The 21,312-nt window shown below is 43.4% G+C and overlaps 2 protein-coding genes and 1 non-coding gene across 3 annotated transcripts in view; 1 reads left to right on the forward strand and 2 right to left on the reverse strand.

The window, feature by feature from the left end:
- psmd13 (proteasome 26S subunit, non-ATPase 13) overlaps positions 1-16,055 on the forward strand; it is a 58,978-nt gene extending 42,923 nt beyond the window's left edge. The window contains exons 11-13 of the mRNA XM_073050000.1: positions 5,401-5,481; positions 8,952-9,068; positions 15,233-16,055. Coding sequence (XP_072906101.1) covers positions 5,401-5,481; positions 8,952-9,068; positions 15,233-15,328 — 294 coding nt within the window. The 3' untranslated portion in view covers positions 15,329-16,055. The remainder of the gene's footprint in view (positions 1-5,400; positions 5,482-8,951; positions 9,069-15,232) is intronic.
- On the reverse strand, positions 48-154 carry LOC140729876 (U6 spliceosomal RNA). Its single transcript, XR_012099420.1, has one exon. It is a non-coding gene; the product is annotated as a U6 spliceosomal RNA (small nuclear RNA).
- Positions 16,056-19,098: 3,043 nt separating the features above from the next.
- On the reverse strand, positions 19,099-20,755 carry LOC140729784 (cytochrome c oxidase subunit 8B, mitochondrial-like). The gene is made up of 2 exons (XM_073050001.1): positions 20,486-20,755; positions 19,099-19,288 (listed from the first exon to the last, which is right to left on the reverse strand). Exons 1-2 carry the CDS (start codon positions 20,603-20,605, stop codon positions 19,181-19,183), a joined length of 228 nt encoding a protein of 75 aa, XP_072906102.1. The 5' UTR covers positions 20,606-20,755; the 3' UTR covers positions 19,099-19,180.
- Between the last annotated feature and the right edge of the window lie 557 nt (positions 20,756-21,312).

Genomic DNA, 21,312 nt, shown 5'->3' on the forward strand with positions numbered 1-21,312 from the left:
ACATTTATTTCTACTACCAAAGTGCATGACCATGCATTTTCTTTTTTTTATATATGGAACGCTTCACAAATTTGCGTGTCATCCTTGCGCAGTGGCCATGCTAATCTTCTCTGTATCGTTCCAATTTTAGTATATGTGCTGCTGAAGCGAGCATGACCGTGCATTTTCTAACATATTTCATTTGCCACTCTTTTGTTCATTCTCCTTATCTGTCTTAAGTCTTTCTGTATCCTACCTGTTTCATCAACACTACCTGCTCCTCCACCAATCTTAGTATCATTTACAAACTTGGCAACAAAATCATCTTTTCCATCATCTATATTATTTATATACAGCATAAAAAAGAAGTGGTCCTAATACCAACCCCTGCGGAACACCACTAGTCACTAGCAGCCAACCAGAAAAGGATCCTTTTATTCACACTTACTGCCTCCTAACGGTCAGCCAATGATCTAACCATGATAGTAACTCTCCTGTACTACCATGGGCTCTTAACTTGGTAAACGGCTTCATGTGAGGCACCTTGTCAGTGGTCTTCTGGAAGTCCAAATATACAACATAGACTGGATCCCCTTTATCTATCCTACTTACAATCTCCTCAAAGAATTCCAACAGGATCGTCAGGCAGGATTTTCCCTGAAGGAAACCATGCTGACTTTGTGCTACCTTGTCCTGTGTCATCAAGTACTGCATCATCTTATCCTTAACAATTGACTACCACTGAGGTCAGGCTAACTGGTCTATAATTTCCTTTCTGCTGCCTTCCTCCTTTCTTAAAGCTTGGAGGTACATTTGAAATTTTCCAGCCCTCTGGCACCATGCCAGAGTTCAGTGATTTTTGAAAGATCATTTCTATTGCCACTGCAATCTCTAAGGCTACCTCTTTCATAACACTAGGATGCAGTTCATCTGATCCAGGTGACTTATCCATCTTTGGGTCTTTTAGCTTTTTGAGCACCTTCTCTCTTGTAATAGTAACTGCACCCACTTCTCTTCCTTCACACATTACAACATCAGGCATACTACTAGTGTCTTCCACAGTGAAGACTCATTTAGTTCATCAGCCATCTCCTTGTCCCCCATTATTATTTTTCCTGCCTCATTTTTTAGCGGTCTTATATCCACTCTCATTTCTCTTTTATTTTTAACATAATTGAAAAAACTTTTACTATCCACTTTGATATTATTTGTTAGCTTGCTTTCATATTTCATCTTTTCCCTTTTAATGATCTTTTCAGTTACTCTCTGTAGGGTTTTTAAAAACTTCCCAATCCTCTATTTTCCTACTAATTTTTGCTTTGTTGTATGCCCTTTCTCTTGCTTTTACAATAGCTTTGACTTCCCTTGTCAGCCATAGTATAACTATTTTGCCATTTGAGTATTACTTCATTTTTGGAATGCACAGGTCCTGCACCTTCCTAATTTCTCCCAGAAACGCATGCCATTGCTGTTCTGCTGACATCCCTGCCAGTAGCTCCTTCCAATTTACTTCTGCCAGCTCCTCTCTCACACCGCTGTAATTTCTCTTACTCTGCTGAGATACTGCTACAAAGACTTTACTTTCTCCCTATCATATTTCAAGTTAAACTCAATCATATTGGTTCTTAAGAGTTTTTTTTTTACCTTAAGCTCCCTAATCACCTCTGGTTCATTACATAACACCCATTCCAGTATAGCTGATTCCCTAGTAAGCTTAATGACGAACTGGTCTAAAAAGCTATCTCTTAGGCATTCAATAAACTCATTCTCTTGAGATCTATTACCAAACTGATATTCCCAATTGACCTGCATGTTAAAATCTCCCTTGACTACCATAACATTGCCCTTTTAATGCACCTTTTCTGTTTCCTGTTGTAATCTGTGGTCCACCTCCCAGCCACTGTTAGGAGGCCTGCATATAACTGCCATCAATGTTTTTTTACCCTTGCTGTTTCTTAACTCAACCCACAAGGATTCAACACCTTCCGATCCTATGTCACATCTTTGTACTGATTTGATGCCATTCTTTGCCAGTAGAGCCACACAATCCCCTCTGCTTCCTATCCCTCCGATATAACGTGTAACTTTGGACATTCAGCTCCCAACAACAATCATCCCTCAGTCACGATTCAGTGATGACCACAACATCATACCTGGCAATCTGTACTACTACAACAAAATCTTCCACCTTATTTCTTATAGTACGCAGGTTTAGATACAACACTTTGAGTACTGTATTTGCTATCTTTTCTGATTCTGCATCCCTAATGTTTTGATACTCAGTCTGTTGGCTGCCTCCACCAGTGGTAGCTGTGTGGAACGAGCTTCCAGTAGAAGTGGTAGAGGCAGGTTCGATATTGTCATTAAAAAAAAAAATTGGATAAGTATATGGACAGGAAAGGAATGGAGGGTTAAGGGCTGAGTGCAGGTCGGTGGGACTAGGTGAGATTAAGCGTTGGGTATGGTCTAAAAGGGCCGAGATGGCCTGTTTCCGTGCTGTAATTGTTATATGGTTATAACTAAGTCCCATCACCTGCCTGCCCTTCCTGACAGTCTGACTGCACGCCATCTTTACTTTTTACCATCCGTCCTATCCTGAGTCCCCTCACTCTGGTTCCTACCCTCTGCCAAATTAACTTAAATCCTCCCCAACAACAACCCTAATAAACCTCCTTGTGAGAATATCGGTCCCCCTCGGGTTCAGGTGCAATCTTATCACTTTTGAACAGGTCATTCCTCCCCCAGTGATCCAAGAACCTGAAGCCCTGCCCCCTGCACCGGCTTCTCAACCATACTTTTATCTGCCAAATCATCATGTTTCTACCCTCACTGGCATGTGGCACAGGTAGCAATCCAGAAATTACTGCCCAGCAGGTCCTGCTTTTCAGCTTCCTGCCTAGCTCTCTAAATTCTCTTTTCAGGACCTCATTGCTTCTCCTTCCGATGTCATTGGTACCAATATGTAGCTCCCCCTCTCTCTTCAAAATGTTGTGGATGCCATCTGAGACGTCCTTGACCCTGGCACCTGAGAGGCAACATATCATCCGGGTGTCCCGTTCACATCCACAGAATTTCCTATCTGTTCCCCTCACTATTGAGTCTTCTATCATGACCGCTCCTCTCTTCTCCAACTTTCCCTTCTGCACCACAGACCTATGTTACATGCCTGTAACTTGGTCGCTATGGCATTCTCCCAGGAGGTCATCCCCCACAAAAGTATCCAAAGTGGTATACTTGTTTTTGAGGTGAATGGCCACGGGGTGCTCTGCTCTAACTGCCTATTTCCATTTCTCCTGACTGTCATCCAGCTGCTCACCTCCTGCAGTTTTCCTGCTAGTATCCTCCTCCATACCACCTGGGCATGTCTCTGTAATTCCCTTTGTTCAGTTACAATACTGATACATGTGAGTTACACTTCTCGCTCTCAAATTGCAGTATGAATTCAATCATATTATGATCACTGCCTCCCAAGGGGTCCTTTACGTTAAGCTCCCTAATATGATCTGGGTTAGTACAAAACACTCAATCTAAGATGGTCTTTCCCCCAGTAGGCTCAAGCACAAACTGCTCTAAAAAGCTATCCAGTAGGCACTCAACAAATTACCTCTCTTGTGATCCAACACCAACCTGGTTTTCCAAGTCTCCTTGCATATTGATGTCCCCCATTACAAGTGTGTCATTAGCCTTATTACATATCTTTTCCAGTTCCCTTTGCAATCTCAACCCCACATCGTGGCTACTATTTGGGGGCCTATAAATGATTCCCATAATGGTTTTATAACCCTTGCAATTTCTTATCTCCTCCCTGAAAGATTCAACATTTTCTGACCCTATGTCAACTCTTTCTAAAGATGTAATTCCATCTCTTACCAACAGCGCCACACCACTGCTCAAGCCTTCCTGCCTGTTCTTTCGATACAAAGTATATCCTTTGATGTTAAGCTCCCAGCTAAGGCCTTCTTTCAGCCACGAGGTCATCCACTTTATTCCAAATGCTATGTGCATTTAAATACAGCACCTTCAGTCCTGCATTCTTCACCCTGTCTGCATTTGTACTCAATCATTGGCTTGTCCTTCCTTACATTCATGTTACACCCATCATCTACTTGTAAGTCTGCTGGCTCATCCTTAGCTCTCTTATACTGATTCCCATCCTCCTGACATATTAGTTTAAACCACTCCCAACAATGCCAGTAAATCTGACCAGAAGAATATTGGTCCTGTTCGGATCCAAGTGCAACCTGCCCCTTTTATACAGGTCACACTTGCCCCAGAAGAGGTCCCAATTATCCAGAAACCTGAATCCCTGCCCCCTGCTCCAATTCTTCAGCCATCCATTTATTTGCCAACTCATACAATCCCTATCCTCTTTGTCTTGTGGGATAGGCAGCAATCCCAAGATTACTACCCTTGAGGTCCTGCTTTTCAGCTTCCTTCCTAACTCCCTATATATTTTTTTCAAGATCTCCCTTTTTATACCTATGTTGTTGGTACCAATATGTACAATGACTTCTGGCTGCTCACCCTCCCTTTTCAGGATATTGTGCACCTGTCCAGAAACATCTTGGACCCTGGCTCCTGGGAGGCAAACTACCATCTGTGTTTCCTTTTTGCATCCACAAAATCGCCTAACTGTCCCCCTGAGCATAGAGTCCCCAAAAACTGCCGCCATCTTCTTCAGTTCCTTACCCTTTTGGGCCACAGCGCCAGAGGCATGGTCGCTGTTGCTTTGCCCAGGTAGGTCATCTCTCCCCCCCCCCCCCCCCCAATCAAGACTCAAAATGGAGTACTTATTGTTGAGGTAGACGGCCACAGGTTTGCTTTTCACTATCTGACATTCCCCCTTCCGTCTCCTGACAGTCACTCGTTAACTGTCTCCTATTGCCTTGGGTTGACCAACTCCCTGAGCTCATGTCTATCATTGTCTCACTTTTCCTAGCAAGCCGTAGGTCATCGAGCTGCAGCTCTAGTTCCCTGCCATGGGAGATGCCTATTTGTCTCTGTTAACCAAGGTGTCTTTGCTGGTCCCATTTGCTCACGCTTGGTTTTGTCTCTCTAAACCTTTCCTATACACCTCCAAATTCCTTTAAGGTTTTGTAATTGTACCCACTTCTTCAGCTTGCTCTGTCATCTCATCCTCTTTGCCTACCACCTTCTGGTGAATACTGCCCCTCTCATCTCCTTTCACTCATTTTGGTTCATGTGGAATTCAGCAAGGACAAGTCAATACTGTCTGAAGTACCATGAGGACTAAAAATGCAAAGGGTTATGGAGTTTTGGAGATGGTGGGGTATGGTGCTGATATTTAGTAGGTATTCCACAACAGCACTGTAAGGTTGGGTACATGGTTAGTCAATGGGGTCCCTGGTTAGGATAGCTGATTATTTAGTGTGTCTCAGTGTAAGTTTTCTCTTTGTATAGATGACCTTCACCCGCCCAGCTAACCACCGGCAGCTGACCTTCAGGGAGATCTCGGAGATTGCCAAGGTTCCTGTTAGTGAGGTGAGCTGATATGTGATAAAGTGCAAAGAGTCATAGAGTACAGAAATGGGCCCTTTGGCCCAACTGACTTTGTCCTAACTATACTCGATGCATTTGCCTACATTTCACCCATTATCTGCTGAATACAATCCATACACCTGTCCATCTGTCTTTTAAATATTGCTAATATAGCTGTTCATCACTTCCTCTGGCAGCTCAGTCCACATACACACCACTCTTTGAGTAAGACAAAAACAATTGCACCTTAAGTTCCTCTTAAATTTCTCCCCTCTCATCTTAAGCTCATACCATCTAATACTGAATACTGCAACTCTATCAGAAAAAGAGAGTGTTCCCCTCAGTTCCCCTCATGATTTCATACACCTCTACCAGACGTCCTCTGTCTCTTTGCTCTACTAAATAAAGTTCCAGCTTCTCCCTATAACTCTGTCCCTCAACATTCTTGTAAATGTGTTCTGTTTATTTCCAGTTTAATGATATCTTTCCTACAGCAGATTGGTCAAAACTGAACACAATACTCCCTCAAGTGTGTCCTTGGCAGCAACCTCTACAACTGCACCATGACCTCTTAATTTTACTCAGTGTCCTGAATTGAGAAGGCCAGTATGCCAAAAACCACTTTCACAACCCTGTTTACCTGTAACTCCACTTGTACTTGTACTCGTAGTTCCTTCTGTTCTACAGCACTCCTCAGGGCTCTGCTGTTCTCTGTGAATGGTTAAATGTGATAGGATGTTTAAGTGTTAGAAGTATTTGAGTTTGACTGTTGTCAGTCCATGCAACGAAGGGGGTGGGTCTCCTGACTGTTTCCATTCCACGACATCCTGCCCTCCATTGCTCTGTACCTTGCTCACGAATATACTTGGTGATTTACAAAGGATCTGTGACTTTCAGTAAAGCAACTTCTCGGCAGCCCCTTCAATTCAAATCTAATCAGTGGTAAGAACCTCTCAGCATCTACTCTGTCATTTGGTGTCGTACTGACATCAGCTGTCCTCATGGAACCTCATGGAAGATAACTTCTCACTCTAGGAAGCACTGGGCTGAGTCCTTGTTTCCGGAGTCCAGGGTGCTCCAACTCGGATCATTCTGCCTCCTGCCACTGCTCTAATCAGTGTTCAAAGTTCAAAGTAAATTTATTATCAAAGTATGTATATGTTACCATGTACAACCCTGAGATTCATTTTCTTATGGCCATTCACAGTAAGTACAAAGAAACACAATAGAATTAATGAAAAACCACATATAAAACAGACAATCAATGTGCAAAAGATAACAGCTGTGCAAATGCAAAAACAAAAAGAAAAATAATGATAATAAGCAAATAAGTAAGTAAATAAATAAGCAATAATTATCAAGAGATAAAGAGTGCTTGAAAGTGAGCCCATAGCTTGTGGAAGCAATTCAATGTTGGGGTGAGTAATGTTGAGTGAAATTATCCCCTCTGGTTCAGGAATTTGATATTGGGGTTGGGGGGGGGTAATAACTGTTTCTGAACCTGGTGATGTGGGCCCTGAGGCTCCTGTACCACCTTCCTGATGGCAACAATGAGAAGAGAGCATGAACTGGGTAGTGTGGTTCGATGGGGATTGCTCCTTTCCTGTGATAACACTCTATGTAGATGTGCTCAATGTTGGGGAGGGCTTTACCCATGGTGGACTGAGCCACATCCACTACTTTTTGGAGACTTTCTGTTCAAGAGTATTGGTGTTTTCCATAACCATATAACAATTACAGCACGGAAACAGGCCATCTCGGCCCTTCTAGTCCGTGCCAAATGCTTACTCTCACCTAGCCCCACTGACCCGCACTCAGCCCATAACCCTCCATTCCTTTCCTGTCCATATACCTATCCAATTTTACTTTAAATGACAATAACGAACCTCCCTCTACCACTTCTACTAGAAGCTCATTCCACACAGCTACCACTCTCTGAGTAAAGAAATTCCCCCTCGTGTTACCCTTAAACTTTTGCCCCCTAACTCTCAACTCATGTCCTCTTGTTTGAATCTCCCCTACTCTCAGTGGAAAAGGCCTATCCATGTCAACTCTATCTACCCCCCTCATAATTTTAAATACCTCTATTAAGTCCCCCCTCAACCTTCTACGCTCCAAAGAATAAAGACCTGACTTGTTCAACCTTTCCCTGTAACTTAGGTGCTGAAACCCAGGTAACGTTCTTGTAAATCTTCTCTGTACTCTCTCTATTTTGTTGACATCCTATAATTCGGTGACCAGAACTGTACACAATACTCCAAATTCGGCCTTACCAGTGCCTTGTACAATTTTAACATTACATCCCAACTCCTATACTCAATGCTCTGATTTATAAAGGCCAACATACCAAGAGCTTTCTTCACCACCCTATCCACATGAGATTCCACCTTCAGGGAACTGCACCATTATTCCTAGATCACTCTGTTCTACTGCATTCCTCAATGCCCTACCATTTACCATGTATGTCCTATTTGGATTATTCCTACCAAAATGTAGCACCTCACACTGATCAGCATTAAACTCCATCTGCCATCTTTCAGCCCACTCTTCTAACTGCCCTAAATCTCTCTGCAAGCTTTGAAAACCTACTTCATTATCCACTTTGCTACCCACCTTAGTATCATCTGCATACTTACTAATCCAGTTTACCACCCCATCATCCAGATCATTAATGTATATGACAAACAACATTGGACCCAGTACAGATCCCTGAGGTACACCACTAGTCACCGGCCTCCAACCTGACAAACAGTTATCCACCACTACTCTCTGGAATCTCCCATCCAGCCACTGTTGAATCCATTTTACTACTTCAATATTAATACCTAATGATTGAACCTGCCCAACTAACCTTCCATATGGAACCTTGTCAAAGGCCTTACTGAAGTCCATATAGACAACATCCACTGCTTTACCCTCGTCAACTTTCCTCATAACCTCTTCAAAGAATTCAATAAGATTTGTCAAACATGACCTGCCACGCACAAATCCATGTTGACTGTTCCTAATCAGACCCTGTCTATCCAGATAATTATATATACCATCTCTAAGAATACTTTCCATTAATTTACCCACCACTGACGTCAAACTGACAGGCCTATAATTGCTAGGTTTACTCTTAGAACCCTTTTTAAACAATGGAACCACGTGAGCAATACGCCAATCCTCCGGCACCATCCCCATTTCTAATGACATTTGAAATATTTCTGTCAGGCTGTCATATTTCTGTCATACCAGGCTGTGATGTAACCAGTCAGGATATTCTCCACTCTGAATCTGTAGAAGTGTGACAAAGTTTTAGATCACATGCCAAATCTTCACAAACCTAAGAAAGTAGAGGTGCTGCTGTGTTTTTTCCATGCTGGGCTCTGGACAGATCCTCTGAAATGGTAATGTCGAGGATTTTACATCCCTTTGCTGGTGTGTCTCTTTGTTTGAGTGCAGCTGAGTGTAAAACTGTGCTGTGCCCACAGGTGGAACTACTGGTGATGAAGGCATTGTCTGTGGGTCTGGTGAAGGGAAGCATTGATGAGGTGGATGAGCGCGTTCACATGACATGGGTCCAGCCCCGAGTGTTGGATCTGCAGCAGGTAAGCCCCAGATTTTGGGTATTACAGAGTACAGGTGGTCCCTGAGTTACGAACGTCCGACTTACGAACAACTCGTACTTACGAACCGAGGAAGGAGAGCGCCGTCCGTCATTTTAAGTTGGGTCGCGACGCAGTCCGCCATTTTAAGTTGTTGCTGTTGACACTGTGTTGAGTGTGTAACTTTGTATTTGGCTTAAATTTTTCTTTTTTTTATTGTAATTTATTTTTTTATTGCAGTTCATCATCAAACAAGCATTTCCATAAGATGTATTTCAGACATTCTACATATATATCATATAATCATATATGTCACAAATCTCCACAAAGTATTTGTCTGAGGTATACACTTATAGAAAAGAGCAGAAAGAAAAAACTATGTATAAGTAAGGAGTGATCTTTTTTTTTACAACATATTCGTTGATTTGTGAGGATAAAATCAGGCCTATGAGGTGTTATGTAGTTAAACCATTTTTCCCAGTATGAATCAAATTGTTCCAGCTTATGATTAACAAATGCTGTTATCTTCTCCATTTTGTAAATGTCCATTGTAATTTCCATCCATGCATTTAAAGTTGGGCTCTCCTGTGTTAACCATTTTTCCTAGTAAGAGTCTGTTTACCAGCCACCAATAGTATATTCATTAAATATTTATCTCTTTTCGACCATCCTTGAGGTATATCCAAAATATATGGTCTTACTCTCTAAGGGTATTTCACATTTAAAGATGTCTTGTAGGGCATTGTGTATCCCCCTCCAATAGTTTTTGATAACAGGGCAGTCCCAAAAAATATGATAATGATTTGCATTTTGATTTCCACAATTTCTCCAGCAAACAGGGAGGTTACTATCATAATGGGATTTCTGAGAGGGTGTAATAAAATATCAAGTTTTTCCATCCAAACTCCCTCCATTTCTGTGAACTGGTACACTTCCATTGATACCTCCATATTATTGTCCATTCTTCCTCAGATATAATTATCCCTCCTTCCTTCTGCCATTTTGTTTTAACGTATGAAGTCGAATGTGTTTTAAGATTTGACAACCCCTTACACATGCTTGAAATGATTCTACTACCGTTATCTGAATTATATGCTTTTCTAAATAACTCTATCAAGCATGTACTCGCCTTGGTTACATTTTTAAGCATCTTATTAACATATTGTCGCATCTGTAAATACCGATTTAAAAAATCTTGTTTTTCTAATAGTGTTTCTCTTTAAGCATTTCAAAACTGAACAGTGTTCCTTCTTTCATTATGTTGCAAAGAACTGTTATTCCTTAAGCTGTCCGGTCCTTAAATCTAGCATCCAATTTATTTGGTGTAAAATCCGAGTCATATGCACACCGTTTAAGAATTGCAGTATTCCCCTTTAGATTATATTCTTTTATAGTAGTTTTCCATATTTTAAGTGTCAATTTCACCCATGGGTTATCAATAGTATTTATGTACCTTTGCAGGTTGTTATCAGCCAAAATTGCTCGTATGGGGATGGGAAGTACTCGCTCCTCAATGTTTTTCCATTGAGCATCATATGATGGGTTGCACCAACATATCACAGCTCTCAACTGTGCTGCAAAATAATAATCTCTAAGAGAAGGCAAGCCCCATCCCCCCTTTTCCTTTGCTAATTGCAAAGTTTTGAGACGAACTCTAGGCCTTTTACTCTGCCAAATATACCTTGATAGCGTCTTGTTCTATTCATTGAATTGATTTTGATTAATCTCTATTGGTAGGGTCTGAAAGAGATATAACAGTCTGGGCAGTATATTTATTTTAATAGACTCAATCCTTGAACTGAGACTGAAAAAAGGAATCAGGCTCCATCTTGCCACATCTTCCTTAATTTTTTTATATAGAGGCTGATAATTACATTCTGATAATTTTGCCAAATCTTTTGACATAATGATGCCCAAATATTTGAAAGACTCTGTGTGCCATGCCCAGGGGTATTGACTTTCAATTTCTCTTGGTGGGCTATAGTAACATGAAAGTAATTGGGTTTTATCTATGTTGATCTTGTATCCTGATAATTGACCATATTGTTCAAAGGATTGCATCAATTTAGGTAAAGAGTATGTTGGTTGCCCTAGATAGATCAAAATGTCATCTGCATAACAAGCCATTTTATGCTCTGTCCTTTAATAGTAATTCCCCTGATATCTTCATTTTGTCTGATGTATTGAGCTAATGGTTCCAGATACAATGCGAAGAGTATCGGTGACCATGCACAACCCTGTATCGTGCCCCTTTCTAGGGTAAGACTATTTGATAAATATCCATTGATTTTAATCCTAGCAGTAGGGTTGTCATATAGTGTCTATAGTTTTAATAATTGTGTCATGGAAACCAAATCTATGTAAAGTTCTGTAAAGAAAATTCCAATTAACCGAATCAAATGCCTTTTCAGCGTCTATGCTTATTACTATTGCTTCGATTTAATTTTTTTGTATATGATCCATAATGTGAAGTATCCTTCGTATATTGTCTTGTGTTTGGCGTTGTCATATAAAACCTGTCTGATCGTTACGTATCAGTATAGGTAGAAACTCCTCTAATCGTTTGGCCATGATATTGGTCTAAATGACCCGCATTCCATTTTATCCTTGCCTTCTTGTGGTATAGCTGAGATTATCGCTTCCTTCCAACTGGGTGGCATTTGTGCCTTTTTTAGAGCCCAGTTCAGTGTGGGGAGTAAAACAGGAATTAACTCATTTTTAAACTCTTTGTACCACTCTGCCATATACCCATCTGATCCTGGTGACTTGCTTAATTTAAGCCTACTAATTGCAGCTTTTAATTCAACTTCAGTTATGTCAGCAGTCATCGTTCTATTTTGTTCTTTGCTTAAAGTGGGTAACTCTAGAGAATTCAAGAAGGTGTCAATTTGGGTTATGCTTCCCCCTGGAACTTTGGAATATAGAGTTTTGTAAAATACTTCAAAAGCTTCTTGAATTTCACTTAGCTTATTTTTTATCATTTTCGTTCTTGGGTCCCTAATTCTATGAATTGTATTTTCTGCTATCTTTTTTTCAGTTTCCATGCCTGTATTTTCATAGACTTTGATCCACTTTCATAATGTCTCTGTTTCAGAAACATTAAATTTTTCCTGATTTCTTGCGTAGCCAAACTATTAATTTCATTCCTAATTTTTAAAATTTCCCCTAATGTATCCTGTGCCAAATTCAATTTGTGTTTTTTCTCTAGTTCCTTCAGCCTATTTTGTAATTCCTCTGTTTTATTCCTTATTTTTTTCTTATATGAAGATATTGCTATGATTTTCCCTCTTAAGACAGCCTTCAGAGTATCCCATAAAATGAAACCTCTCCATTATCATTAAATTCTAAGTAGAGACCAAGTTTCTTTTTTAATTTGTTCCTTAAAGTACGGATCATTGAGTAGACTTGAATTTAATTTCCATATAGTATTCTTTGGTTGTAGGTCAAAATCAACAGATAAATATATAGGTGCATGGTCACTTACATCTATTGTCCCAATTCCACAGGTGTTTATTTTGTCTTTGTCTTTTCCAAATGTTATGAAATAGTCTATTCTTGTATATACAGAAAAGGGAGCAGAATAATGAGTGTAATCCCTTCTGTCAGGGAAAAGGTCCCTCCATATACCAATTAAACCAACATCCTCAAAAAGTATTAACTTTATTATGTAAAGATTTTGTTTCATAGGTTTTTCTATTGGAAGAGTCTAAGTTTGGTTGTAATTGTAAATTTAAGTCTCCCCCACATATCAGGAGACCTTCTGTTTCCGCTACCATAATATCAGTAATTTTCTGAAAGAAACCAATATCACTTCCCGGGGGTGTGTATATATTCAATAGAGTAACTGAATTTCCGTGTATATTTGCCCTTACCAGAATATATTTGCCCTCTTTATCTCCCATTTCGAATACTTTTTCAAAATTTAGCTTACTTGAGATAAGAATAGCAACTCCTATGTCCTGATTTTTATGAGGAGAAAAACAATTTAGTGAAGCCCATTGTCTTTAGTTTTCTATGCTCATTATCACTTAAATGAGTTTCCTGTAAATATATTACATGGGCTTGTTCTTTTTTTATTTTGGATAAAATTCTATTATGTTTGATTGGATTTAATAGCCCATTGACATTAAAAGAAATGAATTTTACTTTGTCCTGAGCCATCTGTATTTATCTGTCAATGTATCATTGAAATTAGAATAAAACTTAATCGATCTACTCCCTGAACAAATAAGAACCAAGAAACACAAATAATAACAAAAATGGCAACAAATGTGTGATTCCAAGGCTGAGGTCTCTAGTAGATGACCCTGTGTTGAGCTAGAGGGAATGTCTAGCTGTGGGGGATAACCCCTCCTACTTGTGAGTTGTGGGCCCCCATTGCAGTATTCATAAATGTCAATGAACAAATCCATTACATAGAAACGATTTCCCTGTGTACTCCTATATATACACACACACGCACATATATTTACATATGACTTAAATTTTTCAAAGTTCTTTTCAACTTTTCCATACAGTACTTGTTGACTATCGGTCTCGTGCCGGTATTTAGCCTTAGATGGAGTTTACCACCTGCTTTGGGCTGCATTCACAAGCAACCCGACTCCGAGAAGACTCTGCCCCGACGAGCCAGGGGCCTCTACCGGCCTCACACCATCCACAGGCTAGGCCTCATTCAGAAGTCTTGAACTCTCTCTTCAAAGTAAGATTTTTCTTAGTAAGATTCACCCTGACCCCCCCCCCACACTTCCATTCGGCTGGTGGCACAGTGAGGTCAGTGCCAGGCTTGTGAACGGAGGTACCCGAGGTCGATCCAGTGACAGACCACTCCTGAGTGCACTCTCCATACTTGCCGGGTTGATGACAAGCTCGCAACTCAACCTCGTTTAAAAAAAACACTGCCACCTCCAGTTTAAATTCCCATGCGGAATATTGTGGAGGATCAAATACCCAAACCCAGCACGGCCCCCACTTGTCCCATTTAACCTGTCTCAGTGTGGTGGAATTTAGGACCCGGGGAATCCAGTGTGGTGGTCCTTAGGACCTGGAGGAGGCCTGGACCTGCTGCCCGCAGTGTTTCTGTTCCGTTGACGGGAAGCGATCACGATTGAAAATAAAGTGAAAATAATAGTGTTTGGAAAGAGGTGGAATGTTATTGGCCATTGGAAAAGCATTAAGCTACAGTCAGTCAACAATCGGAACAATTTTAAAGGATAAAGTGAGAATAATGGAGCATGTGTAAGGCCCTGCCCCGATGAAAGCTACAATTATTACTAAGCAACGCAGTGGTTTAATTATTGGAATACATATGTTTCTTAAGTGTTTTATATGCATAGAAAGGTTAAATATGTACTATATACTAAGACAAATGTTTGACTAACTGACGCTAAATACTGGATGTACCTGTTCTGATTTACATACAAATCCGACTTAAAGACAGACTCAGGAACGGAACTTGTTCGTAACCCGGGGACTGCCTGTATTCCAATATTAGCATGTGAGAAATCACATGACTGACGCTTGGTTTGAGGTAAAATTTCCATAGAAAGGAAGTTCTGTTGTTCTGGTGCCAACCTCTTTTTACGGGCATGCTATATTGGCACCAGAAGTGTAGCAACAATCTAAACTGTCCTCAGCACATCCTTGGACTGTGTTGGTTGCTGATGTAAACAATGTGTTTTATTGTTTGTTTTGATGTATATGTGATAAATAAAGCTCATCTTTACAAATATGCCTTCTCCATCCAGCTCATAGATTGTGCCTGACCTGCTGAGTCCCTCCAGTGTGTTGTGTGCATTTCCAGCATCTGCAGAATCTCTTATTTATGATGTATATGTATGCTAATCCCATGGTCTGATTCATACCCCTGCCTTTATGTGCCTTTCCTATCTAAAGCACCTGTCCAATAGCCTTTAAACAGTGTAACTATCTGTCTCTACTGCCCTCTCAGAAGAGGGTGTAAGGAGGTTGATGTACAGCGGTAACGTTAGTGAGAGGTCGGTACTGTAGACATCCAGTTGAGCTGGACTCTGCTGGACATCAGTGCAAAAAAGACACATTTCACTTTTTTATTTGATAAAGCTAATCTTTCTTTCAAAAGTGTTATATCTATCCGGTTCCCAGGGATGGAGCCACACAGGCATTTAAACCCCTGTTCTCCTTTCCAGATTAAAGGCATGAAGGAGCGTCTGGATTACTGGTGTGAAGATGTGAAGAACGTGGCCCTGTTGGTGGAACACCAAGCACAGGACATCCTCACCTGACCCAAAGCTGCCCTTTGCACACCAGCCCCATCGCAGACACCGATCAGTCAACTCTACAACCATGCATTTTAATCTTGTCTGTGGGGGGACGGTGTTGGGATTAGGATGAAGCAGTTTGATTTCTTTGCCTGGAGACAGGGAGTCAGCTGCTTGGGCTGAAGGTTTCCTCAGGCTGGAGCAGTTCTCTGAGTCCAGGTCACTCCATTCACCCAGGGCATTTTCACTGCCCCCCTTCTCCCAGCCCCTCACTTACCCCCTACCTTTCCCACTGCCCAGGGAATTCTCACATCTTCTACTGCCTCACACCCCGAGTGGTTGAGGGTGGAGAAATGGGTGGTCCCGTTTCCCTGACATTCACACACCCTGGGGATGAGGGTGAGTGTGGGTGGTCCTGTGTACCTGATGCCAGTACCCCTGGGAAATGAGGGCAGAGGGGGTGTTGGCCCCATTTCCTTGACATCCACACTTCCTGGAGGAAAAGGGCAGGGAGGCGGATGGTCCTAGCTACCAGTTACCCTGGGAGTTGGGCTGTGGCAATGGGTCAGTCTGCTACCCCTCCTTTTTAAACTGATTTTTTAGATGTTAGGATTGAAGATTTTGTGAAATCATTTTGGGAGTGGGGGAACAAATTATTGGGGGAGGGAGCCCCTAGAGTGGCAGCTCAGTGGGGGGAGGAAGCATTTGTTTGTGAGTATACGCTGCTTTTAATAAAGTGTGACCTTCTGCACTTCCCCTCATTATTCAGCAGTAACCCCTCTTGCACTCTCTTCCTTCTCTCCAGCCCTTCGTGTTCTCTCCCTTCACCTGCCCCAACTCCCACCTTCTTCCTCCTCTCCAGTCACCTCCTGCTTTCCCCCTCTCTGTGGCCCCATCTGCACCCCAAACTACCCCCACCCCAACACGACCTGATTCCTCTGGCATCTTGTATGTTGGTATCTGGTTCTTTGTGCTCCCCACAAGTATGGGGGTGTTGGAGGCTGTATTGGGGTGGGGTGTGCAGATATTTTGGGGCTCTGGGTTAGAGGGGGGAGGGTGGTGGATGGAATGTGGTTGCTGAGGAAGACAGGAGGGGCTTGGGATTGAAGGAGGGGACTGGAGGGAAATGGGCCGGTGGTGGGTGGAGTGGGTTGGGTTTGGAGGAGGGTGTACAGGGTGTTGCAATCAGTGAGATGAGTTATGGGGACTAAATTGGAAAGGATGATAATACAAGGCTGAAGGTGTTATATTTGAATACACGCAGTATACGGAATAAGGTAGATGTAGTGCAGTAGGAGATTGTCAGGTATGAAAAAAAGCAACTAGAAAAGTCATGAAGAAAAGATGGAATACGAGGGTGAGCTAGCCAATAATATTAAAACAGATACCAGAAGTTTATTCAGATCCATAAAGTGTAAAAAGAGAGGTGAGAGTAGATACTAGGCCACTGTAAAATCGTGCTGGAGAGGTGGAAATTTGCATCAGTTTTCACTGTGAAAGACACTAGCAGTATGCCAGAAGATCGAGAGTGTCAGGGGAAATAGTGAGTGAATTTGCCATTACTAGATAGAAGGGAAGGAAACTGAAAGGTCTGAAGGTAGGTAAGTTACCTGGACCAGATGGCTACACCCCTGAGTTCTGAAAGAGGTGGCTGAAGAGATTGTGGAGGCATTAGTAATGATCACAAGATTCTGGAATGGTTCCAGAAGACTGGAAAATTACAAATGTCACTCCACAAAGGGAGAGCGGCAGAAAAAAGGAAAGAAGTTAGTCTGACCTCAGTGATTGGGAAGATGTTGATGGAGATTGTTAAGGATGCGTTTCGGTGTACTTGGAGGCACATGATAAAATAGGCTGTAGCATGGTTTTCTTAAGGGAAGATCTTGACTGACAAATCTGTTGGAATTTTTTGAAGAAAAGACAAGCAGGACTTTTAAAGGAGAATCGGTGGATGATGTGTGCTTGGATTTTCAGAAGGCCTTTGACAAGGGGCTGCACATGAGGCTGCTTTAATAAGTTAAGAGCCTATGGTATTGCAGGTAAGATACTAGCACAGTTACAGCATTGGCTGATTGACATAGATGTTTATCTCTCTGACTAACCAGTGACTAGTGGAGTGCCGCAGGGAATTGTGCAGGGTTCATTGCTGTTTGTCATCTATGATCTGGATGATAAAGTAGTTAACTGGATCTGCAAATTTTCACATGAATCAAGATGTGGGCGTAGTTGACAGCATGGGAGACTCAGATTGCAGTGGGCTCTGGTCTAGCTGAACATATGGGCTGAAAAACGGTAGATGGGATTTAATGCAGACAAGTGCGAGATGTTGCTCTTAAGTAGGACCAACCAGTGCAGGTCTTACATAAGGAATGGTAGGACAGGGATCTGGAACCACAGCTCCATAATTCATTGAAAGTAGGTAGGTAGGGTCATTAAAAAAGAACTTTTGGCATATTGGCCTTCATAAAATCAAACTATGGAGTACAGGAGATGGGTTGTTTTGTTGAAGTTGTTTAAGATGTTGGTGAGGCCTAATTGTGCGGTTTTGGTCACCTGCCTATAGGAAAGATGCAAATAAGGTTGAAAGGAAGGATTAAATAGGTTAGGGCTTTGGAACGGAGAAGATTGAGGGGAGATTTGATAGAGCTGTACAAAATTATGATGGCTATAGATAAGATAAACACAAGCAGGCTTTTTCCACTGAGGTTGGATAGAGCTGCAACTAGATGTCGTGGATTAAGAGTGAAGGTGAAAAGTTTACAGGGAACACAGGAAATTCCTTCATTCAGAGGGTGGTGAGAGTGTGGAACCAGCTGCCAGCAAAGGTGCTGCACGAGACATCAATTTCAACGTTTAAGAGGAATTTGGATAGGTACATGGATAATAGGGGTATGAAGGGTTATGGCTCTGGTGCGGGTCGATGGGAGTAGGCAGTTTAAATGGTTTGGCATGGACTGGATGGGCTGAAGAACCTGTTTCTGTGCTGTACTTTTCCATGACTATGGAGAGTGGGAATAAAGGGGTCCTTTTCTGTTTGGCTGCCAGTGACTAGTGGTGTTCCTTAGGGATGGTGTTAGGACCACTTCTTTTTATGTTCGGTGTCAATGATTTCATTGATGGTTTTGTTGCAACGTTTGCAGATGATACGAAGATTGGAGGGGCAGCTAGTTTTGAGGAAGCACAGGCTGCAGAAGGACAGATCTAGGAGAATGGGCAAAGTGGTGGCAGTTGGAATACAGTATAGGGAAGTGTATGGTCATGCACTTTGGTAAAAGAAATAAAAGTGTGGACAGTTTTCTAAATGGGGAGAAAATTCAAAAATCCGACTTGGGCAATATTCCCTAAAGGTTAATTTTCTGATTGAGTCTGTGGGTGAGGAAGGTAATGCAATGTTAGCATCCATTTCAAGAGAATTAGAATATAAAAGCAATGATGTAATGTTGAGGCTTTAGAAAGGTGCTGACATTGGAGAGAGTTGAGAGGTTAACAAAAATAATTCCAGATTGAAAGGGTTGTCCTATGAGGAGTGTTTGATGGCTCTGGGCCTCTGCTCACTGGAATTCAGAAGGGGTGACTTCATTAAAACCTATCGAAAGGCCTTCACAGAGTGGATGTGGAGAGGGTATTTCCTCTGGTGGGGGAGTCCAAAACTAAAGGCTTAGAATTCAGAACAGAGATGAGGAAGTTCTTTAGAGGGTGGTGAATCTGTGATTGGAAGAAAGTGTTGGGATTGGTGGGCGTTCAGAGTTGGAGGAGAGGGGGCCAGGGTTGAAGAATCTGCAAGGTTCCAGGGCTATGGTTCGAAGGGTTTATTCAAGTGGCTCCAGCTTCAACTTCCGATGGTCTCTGGTTGCAGTTCCCTGTGTGGTGGCCCCGTCACTGGCCCTTCCTCATTCGGCGCCGGTATGGTTCCAGGTGACTGATGACCCAACCGCTGGGCAGCAGCAGGGTGGCAGTTATCACCGCAAAAGCCACGGCCTGATCCTGTAGAGCAAACCAGCTGGTGAGGCGCTGAAGCCAGGGTGCCACTCTGTATCACATCTGCTGTGAGGGCCTGAGGAATGAAACAGCTGGAAGCTGCGTACCTCACACGGACAACAGCTGGGCTGAGGGTGTGTCCCACACGCGGACAACAGCTGGGCTGAGGGTGTGTCCCACACGCGGACAGCGGCTGGGCTGAGGGTGTGTCCCACATGCCCACAACAGCCAGACAGGGTGCGTCGCACATGCTGACAACAGCCGGACTGAGGGTGCGTCCCACACGTGGACAAAAGCCAGACTGAGGGTACCTCCGGCACAGGGACAACAGCCGGACTGAGGGTGCGACCCACACGTGGACAAAAGCCAGACTGAGGGTACCTCCGGCACAGGGACAACAGCTGGACTGAGGGTACCTCCCATACAGGGACAACAGCCAGACTGAGGGTACCTCCCGTACAGGGACAACAGCCAGACTGAGGGTACCTCCGGCACAGGGACAACAGCCGGACTGAGGGTGCGTCCCACACGCGGACAGCAGCTGGGTTGAGGGTGTGACCCACATATCCACAACAGCCAGACTGAGGGTGCATCCCACACGTGGACAAAAGCCAGACTGAGGGTACCTCCGGCACAGGGACAACAGCCAGACTGAGGGTACCTCTGGCACAGGGACAACAGCTGGATTGAGGGTACGTCCCACACGTGGACAAAAGCCAGACTGAGGGTACCTCCGGCACAGGGACAACAGCCGGACTGAGGGTGCGTCCCACACGCGGACAGCAGCTGGGTTGAGGGTGTGACCCACATATCCACAACAGCCGGACTGAGGGTGCGTCCCACACGCGGACAGCAGCTGGGTTGAGGGTGTGACCCACATATCCACAACAGCCAGACTGAGGGTGCGTCTCACATGTGGACAACAGCCAGACTGAGGGTACCTCCCGCACAGGGACAACAGCCGGACTGGGTGCGTTTCTCACATGGGCATCAGCTGGACTGAGGGGGCGTCCCTCGCAAGAATAACAGCTGGACCGAGATTACGTCCGTCGCACGGATAATATCTGGGGAGGGCGCGCCCCTCGCGCGGACAACAGCTGGAAGGTGTATTGCTGGGTGGGAACACTTGGAACCACCCACCCTCTCTCCGTCCATCCAGTTTCCTCCCCCACACCCCTCTCCGCGATGATTGCAGTTTCCTACCGTCGCTGTCAGTTTCTCCCTGCCCGGTTTGGACACAATCCTGGCGGCGGGGACGAGCTGCTGAAGCGGCGGGAGCAGGAGGCGTAGGGCCCGGGCAGCGGGGCGCTTCACGCTCTGCATCGCGTTTGAACACGGCTGGCTGCTGAACTAGTGTGGATGGGATTCCAGTGACGCCAAAGTCAACGGCAAGGGCGCCGGGTTAACGCAACACTTCACTATTAGTGAGGAGATTGGCCTCTACTCGGCCCCAGTAGCCAACGGCGCAGCCACTAGTGATATATTACCTAGTAGGGTATTAACTCCGCTAACTGGTGACGCACTGACTTTAAAGGACGTGTTTGCTTTGGAATAAATTTGGAGAGGGCACCTGTTAACACCAACAGTTGGCGGTGGATCGATTTACAGACTCGCTCCTGTTAATAGAATTCCGCGAACTTTCAAACAACCATTTGTTACCAGGTTGAACACAACTACAGCAAGATGTGGGCAGTCATTCATCCTCTCGACACTTTTCGGAAGGCTGCGGCTAATCTGTGCTGCTTTACCTCTACAAACGTCTTCCCAATTCCAAACTGGCGTCTAACCTTCGCTACTGACACATGGGCTCTGATTTTCTCCTTGTTACAAATTCGTTACTCATTGAAAGCACTGATACAGGCCCTTCGGCCCAACTACCCCCTTCTATTCAGCTAGTAGCAATTTGCCTCGTTTGATGCATAATCCCTTCTGGCTTTGCCTCTCCATGTGCCTATCCAAGTGCTTCTTAAATGATGGTGGTGTACCTGCTTCAACCACTACCTCTGGCGGTTCGTTCTATATATGCTCAT

Source organism: Hemitrygon akajei, chromosome 6 (genome assembly GCF_048418815.1).
Source record: "Hemitrygon akajei chromosome 6, sHemAka1.3, whole genome shotgun sequence".
In the NCBI taxonomy this organism is placed as follows: Eukaryota; Metazoa; Chordata; class Chondrichthyes; order Myliobatiformes; family Dasyatidae; genus Hemitrygon; species Hemitrygon akajei.

Coding starts and splice junctions, on each gene's coding strand:
- LOC140729784 (XM_073050001.1), bottom strand. CDS start 20,605: ATGCAGAGCGTGAAGCGCCCCGCTGCCCGGGCCCTACGCCTCCTGCTC. Junction 19,289..20,485: donor GGGAGAAACTGACAGCGACG/GTAGGAAACTGC, acceptor TTTGCTCTACAG/GATCAGGCCGTGGCTTTTGC.